This window comes from Suncus etruscus, chromosome 13, assembly GCF_024139225.1.
Source record: "Suncus etruscus isolate mSunEtr1 chromosome 13, mSunEtr1.pri.cur, whole genome shotgun sequence".
Lineage (NCBI taxonomy): Eukaryota > Metazoa > Chordata > Mammalia > Eulipotyphla > Soricidae > Suncus > Suncus etruscus.
In genome coordinates this window covers 98,671,708-98,682,841 of record NC_064860.1, presented here as the reverse complement: position 1 = coordinate 98,682,841, position 11,134 = coordinate 98,671,708, and the positions used below count along the sequence as shown (strand labels likewise).

Genomic DNA, 11,134 nt, shown 5'->3' with positions numbered 1-11,134 from the left:
AATGGCATGCAAAACCCAGGCCGGCGACAGCGCCCTTGTGCAGGACCTCTGAATCCTGGGCTGTCTCAGTTCCACCCAAGTGACCACACGAGACCTGGCTCATGCAAAGTGTTTGTGTGAAGAGGTTTGACTCAGCCACACTGGAGGGACCCTGAGAGCCTCACAATGTTCCCGCATGAGTGGGAGCTGGGCTCAGCCCACACAGGGGCCCCATACCTGAATTCGGGGCACACTGAGGCTGCCCTATGGGACTCACGCATAGGCCCCTCAGGCTCCTTGGCCCCGCCCTGTCTACAGCCTTGCCAGGACCAAGTGGCCCCAATTATCCACGTGACCTTAACCTTCCATGTGATCCCTCAGTCAGGCCCCATGCTCTTCAGTCAAGCGCCATACTGGGCTTTCCTGTGGCCCCCCTGCTTTCTTGACAGGTTGGTCTGTTGCTGGATCTCGGTTCTGCCCATTGAGGGCTTCAGGGCTCCAATTCTGCTCTGGCACCTACTTCCCAGCCCTGGGTGATCTGCCCACAGCACCTTACGCAAGTCTGAGATGGCAGGGTGACGGGGTGTGCCAGGGGCATTGGGGACGTTGGTTCTAGAACCTCTCGAGGAGGTGCTTAGGGGAGTGAGGTTGCTCTGGGCCTGAGCCCCTCTGCTCAGCCAAAACCATTGGTATGGTGTCTGCAACCAGGAACCTGCCAATAGCACTGGACTGAATGTGGAAGGGTGGAGTGGGGCCAGCACAATGGGGACAGGGGCAGCCACCTGTTTGGGGTTCCGTGTGGACAGTCAGGCTCCAGGGGAATCAATCGCACTGGCAGGCCCCGCCTACCTGGCCCCAGCGTCAGACCCGAAAACCAGCACCCACCAGCTGCTCCGTCAGATCTGGTTTCCCGGGAGACTGGGTTTGGGGCACATCGTCGTCATCTCCCCTCCCAGGTGACAGATGTGACCAGCCTCAGTCCAGCGCCTGCGACTCACCCCTTGGGCCGATCGCACACTCCCTGCCTGGGGCCCACTGGCAGTACAGATCAGGCGTGCTCTTCCCGCCCAGTGCTCTCTGCACCTCACCTCACCCCACTTGATCCCCAAGAAGATTAGTGTGGGTGGCATGGAAGAGACCGCAGCCCGACCTCCCCTGGCCCTGGCCCTTCCCGCATTCCCCACTGCGGGACTGTGTGTGGGTAGTTCTTGCTTCAGACGGTCCAGCCACCTTGTGAGGGACCAGAGCAACGTTGTGGGTCTCTGTTACGTTCCGAACTGGGCGGTGTGCACAGCTATTCACCTCAAAGACAGTCTAAGGCACATATTAAAATCAAAAGCAAATTATGAGTCATTTGCAAATTTAAATTGTAATTCGCATGAGCTGCAAGTCAGTTCACAACAGTTAAGGTTTTGAAGTGGTTTGACTCTCTCCCTCTCTCTCTCTCTCTGTCTCTCTCTCTCACTCTCTCTCTCTCTCATTCTTTGGTTTTGGGCCACACCTGGCAGTACTCAGGGGTTACTCCTGGCTCTGCACTCAGGGCTCACTCTTGGCAGGGCTCGGGGGACCCTCTGGGGTGCCAAAGATGGAACCCGGGTCAGCCACTTGCAAGGCAAACACCTTACGTGCTTTAGTAGTACTCTTCCCCACAAATGGAGTTCTTTCTTTTTTCCCTCTTTATGTGCTCTCTCTTACTTTTTTGTTTGTTTTGGGGCCACACCCAGGGCGCTCAGAGGTTACTCCTGGCTCTGTTCTTTTTTTTTTTTTTTTTTTTTTTTGGTTTTTGGGCCACACCCGTTTGATGCTCAGGGATTACTCCTGGCTATGCGCTCAGAAATCGCCCCTGGCTTGGGGGGACCATATGGGACACCGGGGGATCGAACCGTGGTCCGTCCTACGCTAGCGCTTGCAAGGCAGATACCTTACCTTTAGCGCCACCTTCCCGGCCCCCTGGCTCTGTTCTTAGAAATCACCCGTTTGGGGGGCCCGGAGAGATAGCACAGTGGTGTTTGCCTTGCAAGCAGCCGATCCAGGACCAAAGGTGGTTGGTTCAAATCCCGGTGTCCCATATGGTCCCCCGTGCCTGCCAGGAGCTATTTCTGAGCAGACAGCCAGGAGTATCCCCTGAGCACCGCTGGGTGTGGCCCAAAAACCAAAAACCAAAAAAAAAAAAAAAAAAAGAAATCACCCGTTTGGGCCCGGAGAAATAGCACAGCAGCATTTGCCTTGCAAGCAGCCGATCCAGGACCAAAGGTGGTTGGTTCGAATCCCGGTGTCCCATATGGTCCCTCGTGCCTGCCAGGAGCTATTTCTGAGCAGACAGCCAGGAGTAACCTCTGAGCACCGCCGGGTGTGCCACCCCCCCAAAAAAAAAACTTTAAAAAAAAAGGGCCCGGAGAGATAGCACAGCGGTGTTTGCCTTGCAAGCAGCCGATCTAGTACCTAAGGTGGTAGGTTCGAATCCCGGTGTCCCATATGGTCCCCCGTGCCTGCTAGGAGCTATTTCTGAGCAGACAGCCAGGAGTAACCCCTGAGTACTGCTGGGTGTGGCCCCCCCCCAAAAAAAATCAACCCTGGTTGGGGCCGGCGTGATGGCACTAGAAGTAAGGTGCCTGCCTTGCCTGCGCTAGCCTAGGACGGACCTAGGTTCAATCTCCTGGTGTCCCATATGGTCCCCCAAGCCAGACGCGATTTCTGAGCTCATAGCTCATAGCCAGGAGTAACCCCGGAGCATCACCGGGTGTGGCCCAAAAAAAAAAAAATCACTCCCGGCAAGGGATTGAACCAGGGTCCATCCCAGGTCGGCTGTGTGCAAGGCAAATGCCCTACCACTGTGCTATCGCTCCAGCCCCTCTTACTTATTTTGAGTTTTAGGCATTGTGATCTATATAGTTTGGTTAACAGTAAGGCTCCCAGTATAAAACTTTCTGACGCTCTGGGGGCCAGAGCAATGGAGGACATCAGGGAAGGGAAGGCAATTGCTTTGTACATAGCTGACCTGGGTTCGATCCCTAGCATCCCATATGATTTACCCTACCTCAAACATCACCAGGAGTAATTGGGGGCGGGGGGTTGGGTCACACCTGGCGGCATTCAAGGGCTACTCCTGGCTCTGCACTCAGAAGTTGCTCCTAGGAGGCTCGGGGGATCATAAGGGATGCTGGGATGATGGTCCTGGACCAGCTGCCTGCAAGGCAAATGCCCACCTCTGTGAGCCAGGAGGATCCCCTGCGCACTGTTGGGTGTGGCCCACCCGGCAGACAACCCCACCCCAACGATCTGCTTCCCCTCAGGGATCAGCTGCACCTCTTGTCTGGGGTTGAGAATTATTTCCCCACTGTATTCCCCCCCCCCCCTGATTCTGGGGCTACCTCCTGGCAATCTTGGGCTGCCCAAGATTGAGCCCTGGCCTGTGACATGCAAGGCCAGCGCCCTCCTTGCTGTGCTGTCTCTGCTTGGTCCCATGATCGAGGTCGTGTCTGTCTGTCCTGCCTGACCTCACTCAGCAGGGGCCGCTAAGATGATCGGCCAGCTTTCCTTACTGAAATGGACTTTCTTTCTCCATCCATCCATCTATCTATCTGTCCTGCTCCATTTCTTACCCCGCTCCTCCCAGGCCTGGCTCTGTGCAGGGGGGGGGCCGTTTAGCAGACACTGTGAGGGTCTTTGTGGAAGCCAGGAGGGTCCCGTCCCCCGAGACGGCCATGCTATAGCCCAACCTCACTGTGATCAGGGGGTGGGCGGCCCTCCTTGAGGAGTCCCTGGGACCCCACGTATAGTGGAGCTACTTGGGTGGGCTCCAGGCTGGCTCAGGTGACCCAGAGCTGAGGGTCACAGATGGTGCCTTGGTGCGACCTGATGCCACAGGCTTGTGTTTACACGTGCCACCCAACGGAACTGAGGTGCTGGGCCTCCCACACATGCCTGAGACCCTCTGGCCCAACTCGAGACCCTTGGGCCATGCATTCCTGTTGCATCTGTGCGTTCTCTCCCCTGGGGCTTGGTGCATCTCAGAACAACTCCGGGACGGGGACCTCCAGAGCCCGGCAGGTTCCTGGGTCACACTCCATGGGTTGGTATTGGGGGGCACCAGCTGCAGCCCACTGTCTCTCGCTATTGGTCACCCTGCTGTCCTGACCTGAACCCGCTGATGAGGCACCCCGAGCCTGGCTGTGCTCCCCCAGCACAGTGCAGGCCTGGGCGGACAGTGCCTCATTAGCGATGGGGCCCCGCGCACACCCAGGGCTCCCAGGGGACCTTCCTGCGATGCCCTGAGGGCTGCCAGCTGTGCGTGGTGGCAGCTGCCCGCGCTGACTCAGCCCTCGTCCTGGGCCAACAACACACTGGATCGTGAGCAGCGGCTGCACATGGGACATGTGCTGACACGTGCGGACATGGACCACACAACTCACTGTCCTGGGGGACACATACGCAAACCCACCCGCACTTGGACATGCCACAACGTACATGTGTGCCCACCTGCACACACTAACATGTGGACCCACTTGTACACACACAACTATGCTATAGATACAATGCTATAGGTGTGTACATCCATCTGCACACACACTACCGTATACATGAGCATACCCACCTGCACTTACACTATAACACATGCATATACATGCCTCACACATACACGCCCACCTGCACTCACACTATGACACCCATGTGTCATATGACACCCACTTTACACACAGGAAAAATATGTACAATGGGACTGAAGCGATAGCACAGTGGTAAGGTGTTTGCTTTGCACGCAGTTGACCCGGAACAGACCTAGGTTTGATTCCTGGCATCCCATATGGTTCCCCGAGCCTGCCAGGAGCGATTTCTGAGCACAGAACCAGGAGGAACTCCTGAGCACCACCGGGTGTGGCCCAAAAACCAAAAAAAAAATATATATATGCAAACCCGTGCTCGCTTCGGCAGCACATATACTAAAATTGGAACGATACAGAGATCAGCATGGCCCCTGTGCGAGGATGACACGCAGATTCGTGAAGTGTTCCATATTAAAAAAAAAAAAAAGCAAACCCCTCCACATCATACGTGTGTGGCGCACACACCTGCATGCTCGTCTTGATGTCTAAATGCACATCTCCATCCACGCACGTGGCGCGTGCCCACAACCTTTCTGTGCATACACACAGGAGAAGGACAGACTCCCCAATGCAGCGGCCTGTGGGGGGCTGAGTGGTGTCTTCCAAGGCCCCTGGTGGGTTTCCCACCTCTCCTGTGCTGTGGGCCTTACCCCAGGGCTGAGCCTTCTGGGATCTAAGCTCTGAGCCCAAGGTCTTGGGGATGGACCCCTTGGGCCCAGGAGGAGACGGTGGCGTGTGTGAGTAGGAATGAGAATGAATGTGCGTATGAGCATACGGGTAAATGTATTTAGGAGTGTGTGTACGTGAGTGTGAGTGCATGTGTGTGAGAACACAGGAGTGAGAGAATGTAGGAGTGTTGAGCGTGTGCGAAGGTCCATGTGTTTCTCGAGCACTGCAGGCGGGGAGCTTCCCGCTGCCCCCAGTGCTCTTTCCCCCCTGCTGTGGCCATTTCTGCTTCTGCTTCTGCTCCCCACCAGGCCCCGCCCAGCGTCTGCTTCTAGCACTGTGGATAGGGCGGGAGGGGCCGCTTGACTGGCTTGACCCAAGAGTCCTGTGACAGGAACCCTCAATCTGGCTCTGCTGTGGAGGGTCCTGTTGGGCTGGTGAGGGTAGAACTCTAGCTGGGGCCTGAGGAGGGACCCCGCTCCTGGAGTTTGAAGGTCAGAAAGGCCCCTTGGCATCGGGTGTGTGGAGCCCTGGGGAGTGACCTGTGACAGGACGTGGGTGGAACCACCAGGCCTTGAAGACTCGGCATCCAGGCCTGTCCACAGCCTCAGGCATGCCCTACGGTTCACGTGCCAGAACCGTTTCTCTGTCCAGAGGGCCTGGGCTTGGACTCTGATGCTCGAACTTTCCTTATTCCTTCCAGAAGGTTCTTGTCTCTCCAGAGGACACAGAAACGGGTTTCTCCTTCGGCTCTTAGCCAGACCCCCTGCACCTCAGCCCTGCCTGTCTCCCCCAAGCACCCACATCTAAGACCTGCTGTATGTGGGGAGGTGGGGACCAACCTGTCTGGACTGCCAGGACCTTTCTCCTCAGCCTGAGTTTCAGCGCCTGTGCCCACATCTCTGTCTTTCAGATGCTGGCACTGCCGCGAGCGTCAGAGCTCACTGCACCACACAGGCCCTGGGGCCCATTTCCATTGGCAGGCTTGCAGTTCTGGAAAGTTCGGGAAGGTTCTGGAAAGTCCTGGGAGGTTCTGGTATGTTCTCACTGAGCAGATGGAGCCGTCTAGACCCAGGAAGCACCTCCCATCCAGATGTTCCCTATAGAATCCTGGGCACGCAGCCCCCATGGTGCTGGGCCGAGGTCAGTCTGAGCAGAATGGGGTGATATGTCCCTCAACTGTGTTTTCGGGATTCAGCTCCCCTGGCAGGAAGATCTGAGTGGACGTGAGCAGGACAATCAGCTATTCCTTCCCTGTGGGGGAGACAGAAACCAGAGGCCCCAGAATGAGAGGAAATACTGGGGTCCGGGTGAATGGGTGAGAGCCACAGAGCACTAGGCTGGGAGAATATGCCGAGGGAGGGAGGAAGGGAGGGTGGTGCAGGCAGCATGGGGCAGAGCCTGGGGCTGGCGGGGGCAGGAAAGGGGCCCATGTGGCCCAGCCCCTGAGGAGATGATGCAGAGACCCCTCAGGAGAGACAGCTCCGGGGGGCCCCGCAGGTCCTCGGCAGAAACCCTCACCATGCAGGGCCAGTGGGAGGTGGTGGGAGGCCCGGAGCAGAGGTGAGCCTGGAGCCCGCCTGGCCCTGGGCTGTATAGGTGGGAAGCGGCTTCGAGAAAGGAGGAGGGACTCGGGGAGTCAGGGAGGGTTTAGGTCTGAGGGGTCAGGGAGGACAGGACTGTGAGAGGTTCAGGGAGGACTCGGCCATGAGAAGGTTAGGGAGGACTCGGCCATGAGGAGAGAGAGTCCTGGCATGGGAAGTCTGGGTCACGTCTGGGCCAGTGGTGGCGGGGGGGGGGGGGGAATGAACTCGGTGGTCCCTGCCAGTGGCGATGTTCGGTAAACTGGGGCAGTTGGGGACTTTCAATCTGTTGGAGTAAACAGCCTCACTGCAGGCTCAGGGCTGTCTCCTGCTCTGTGCTCAGGAATCCCTCCTGGCAGGGCTCGGAACGTTATGTATGGGATGCTGGGGATTGAACCCGGGTCAGTTTGTACAAGGCAAGTGTCTTAACCTCTGCACTATCTCTCTGACCCCACCAAACCTTCGAAGTTGACCCCAGGGGCCCTCTGTGCCCTCCTTTCCTTGTAAACACCCCAGGTTCATGGCGGGAACGGGGTGACTCAAGGATAGGACAGCTGAAATGACTGGCTGGTCTCCTTGGGACCCGCTGCCTGCCAGGGCCCCTTCCTGGGTACCATAGGCCCGTCCGTTGGGGTGAGGGGGTCTCCTGGTGTGCAGGGGTGCAGGAGGCCGCTGGGGTCCTGGAGCAGGGTGGGGCGGCCTGCCCCTGGCGCTGTGACTCACATCAAACATTGGCGCTTTGTTCAAGCCGGCCCGGTGCCCGCACGTGGGGCTTTCTCGCCGCTCGGGGCCGAGGCGTGAGCACGCCCGTGGTCGCCTGCCCGCCCTAATTACAGCTTTGCCCGCACCGCCCCCCACCCGGCCCTTTGAAGTGGGCGCCTCGGCCCCGCAGCCCTGCACCCCATAATTGCAGCTCAGCTCCTCCTGGGCCGGCTGCTGGTTGCTAAGCTTCCTGGGGCTTTCAGCAGGTTGTTGGGGAAATTACAACGTAGCCCCAGAAACAGGGAACCCCGGGCTTTATGGGTCTTAGGGGACCATGGGCTAATCTGTAAAGAATTTTAAGAACAGCCTTTGTGTGGGGAGGGTGGCTTTGCCTGGAGCCGGGGCCCTGCGGAGCTGGAAATGACAGGCTGCGCAGAGTAGGAAGCCGGCCACGGTGCCCCAGTTCCCTCGAGTGTCGCCTCACTTGCCTGCACCCCGACGCTGGTTCCCGAGGACGCTCACTGTCCACCCCGTGTGGCCCTGCCGCATCTCTCAAACAGCCAGAGGCACCCAACCAACCTCTAAGGGGAGGGGCAGAAGGGTGGGACCCCCCAACACGGCTGCAGAAGGAATCAGGTCAGGGCAGTGGTGAGGAGGAATCTGGCAGGTGCTTTCCTGGTTTATCCTCTCCCTCTTTCTCTCCCTCTCTCTTTTCTTCTCTCCCCCTTTCTCCCTTTCCGTTTCGCTTTCTCTCTTTCTCCCCCTCTCCCCCCCTTTTCTCTCTCTCTCCCTCGCCACCCTCTCTCACACACGGAGCCCTGTGAGCAGGACCCTCTGCCCAAGCCACCCCCCAAGTTGCACCTCGGGGATCCCACTGGACCTACTTCCCAGAGCCCATGGGAGGGGAGTGGTTTGTGGGAGTCCAAGCTGACGCCCAGAGCAGGACAGAAGAACCCGGCCGTCTGAGCCTCGTCTGGTGCCCATAGAGCTGGCACTGCCCACTGGTGGGCAGGTAGGAAACATCTCCTGGTTCCCCACATTTGGATCAGGGTGGGGACAGCCTCACCCTGCTCTCCGAGTGCTTAGGGTCACAGGGTCGGACCTCAGGGGTCCCAGGTGAGCCCAGCCCAGGGCTTTTATGAGAAGGTGAAATGTGCCCACAGCTCAGTCAGCAAGACTTGAGGTCAGGGGTCATGGCTGTGAGTGGGGGCCAAGGGTCATGGCCATGTATAGAGGTCAAGGGTCATGGCATGGGTGGAGATCAGGGGTCAGGGGCGCATGGTGGATCCGCCCGTAGGCTGTGACTGTCTGGAGGTTCCCCATGCCCACCCACTCAGCCCCCTCTGTTCCGAAGTTTCCCTCACCCGAGAGTGACCATACCCACAGGCTAAGGGGCTGCTGGCTTTCATCGTGGCCCAAGTTCGTCCTAGAGCGGGAGCCCCTCACCCTGAGGTCCTCTAGGTCTGTTCTCACAGCCCTGGGCACTGTGTCAGTGCCACCTGTCCACCACTCATCTGTCTGCCAACCAGTCTGTTCACCTGGCTGTCGTCTTGTCTGTCTGCCCACCTGTCTGTCTACCCACCTGTCTGCTCGCCTGTCTGCCTATGTCCTTGCCCGTCTGTCTGTCTTGGCTACCATTCCGCTCTGTCCCTCTGCACGCAGCCGACAATAAGGGAGGAACGGGGCCCCCATCTGGGCTGCTCTGTGAGGAGTTTCCATGTCTGTCTTCTACCTGCCTGCAGCCCCCTAATCCCAGAGCCCTGGTCAGGCCAGCGCCTTGTACCCGGCACGTCTCCGCAGGGCTTTGGGTGAGCCCCCCCCACGGGCTACACAGACCCCCCCTTGAATTGGGGCGGGGCTCAGGGAGTTGCGGGTCTGTGGGGTTCTGTCACGCCCCCCGCTGCTCCCGGCCGCGCCCCCTCCCCACACCCAATCTCATTAGCTGCTCCCTGGAAGCCCAAACTTCCTCCGAGGGAAATTCCTGAAGCCCAGCAGTTGGCACACTGCGCGCCCTCGGAGGCCGGGCAGAGGATAAAAAGCCCTTCCCAGGCCGGGCTGGGCAGCAGCGCTCGGCTCCCAGCGCCCGTCCTCGCTCTGCCAACGGCGCCCTGGGCCGCATTGGCCCCTGGCCGGCCGTGCTATTCCTGGCGGTGCCGGGAGGCTCCAGTGAGTAATCGGAGATCTTATCGCTGTCACCTGCAGCCGACAAGACAAGCCGACGCTGGCGGCTGCCCCACCTGCCCCGGCCCCAGCCCATCGATGGGGCCCCCGGTGACCGCCCTGGGGACCTGAGCAGCCCTGCATGGAGCCCCAGCCCCGGCCCCCATGTCTGCCCTGCTGACCCTCTGTGCGCTGCTGCTGCCCCTGGGGACCCCTGGCCGAGGCGCCCAACCCTGGGAGCCCTGCACGGGTAAGTGGGTCCGGTCCGCTGGGGCACAGCTGGGCAGCGGCGGCCAAGAGCTGCAGGCACCCACAGAGCAGCCACCTGTGCACCTGCTCTCCCGCGGGCCACAGTGGCCTCCAGACGTGCCCAGTTGGTCCAGGGGTGCAGGGAGAGTGGCCCACGGGAACTTGGAGCAGAGGACAGAGTGGCTGGGCTGAGACTCCACGCGGGCCCTCGGGCTGGCCTCACCAGGTGCGTGTGTGGGGGACGGAGGCCGCCCCCACTTTCCAGGTCCTTAGGTACCCAAGAGAGCTGGAGAGTGGGCGGGTAGGTGGGATGGGGCCCTGGGTGGCCTCGATGCTGGCCTCCCGAAGTTGCGCCCGTGTTCAGGGCTGGCTCTCCGGTTCTGGGGTGCTCAGGTGGCTCAAGCTTGGGGACACCATCCCGTTGTGGGTGGGGTCTCTGCTTGTGGTTGTGTTGGGGAGGGGCTTGGGCCCTGGGGTCCTGTGTGGGCTGGGGTCTCTGAGCTTCCGCCAAGTGCTCCCCCCACGAGGTGGCTCTGCGAGGCGGGTGCAGCCATGGCCTGTCCCCAGCTCGCTCGCCTGGCTCCGGCTCGGACCCACATGCGCCCCATGGCCCGGCCCTGCAGCTGTGGCAGCTCCGGTGACTCACGGCGACAGGCAGCTTCATGCTCGTCGCGAGGAGCCCAGAGGAGCTGCAGAAAGGCTGCTTGTGCAGCCGACCCAGCCCCTGAGCCCCGAGCCCCCGAGACTATGGCTACCACCACGCTCTGCTTCCCAGTCTTTTTCTGCCAGTTCTGGACCCGCTGGGAGTCTACACTGCGGGGCAGGAAGGGGACTCAGATGTCCTGATCCTGCTCATGGCCTATGAATGCATGTGTGTGTGCATGCATGTGCACATCTGACTTCATTCCAGCTGTGATCTCGTGTGAGTGTCAGTGTGTGTATGTGAGTGTGTGATTGTGTATGTCAGTGTGAGACTGTCAGTGTGTATGTGAGTGTGTGTGTGTGCCCTATGTGTTATTACCCATACAGGGACAGGATTTCCTTCTGCGGTGGAGGGCAGCCCCACTTGCCCACCCTGCTCTGGAGTGCTCTGGGCTCTCCAATTTCTGCCCTCTTGGTGGGCATGTTTGCAGGAAGACCCACCCCAGGCACTCAGCATGGCCCTGGGCAGCCCCAGCAGGTGCCGGAGAG

At 59.5% G+C, this 11,134-nt stretch overlaps 1 protein-coding gene and 1 non-coding gene across 2 annotated transcripts in view; both read left to right on the top strand.

Annotated features, from left to right (window-relative positions):
- The first annotated feature begins 4,895 nt into the window (after window positions 1-4,895).
- Window positions 4,896-4,999, top strand: LOC126026810 (U6 spliceosomal RNA). The gene has a single exon (XR_007502026.1). It is a non-coding gene; the product is annotated as a U6 spliceosomal RNA (small nuclear RNA).
- A 4,817-nt stretch (window positions 5,000-9,816) lies between these two features.
- The window catches only part of TSPEAR (thrombospondin type laminin G domain and EAR repeats), an 81,038-nt gene continuing 79,720 nt past the window's right edge, over window positions 9,817-11,134 (top strand). Inside the window, exon 1 of the mRNA XM_049785424.1 lies at window positions 9,817-9,944. Within this exon, the coding sequence (XP_049641381.1) occupies window positions 9,860-9,944 (85 nt within the window). The 5' untranslated portion in view covers window positions 9,817-9,859. The remainder of the gene's footprint in view (window positions 9,945-11,134) is intronic.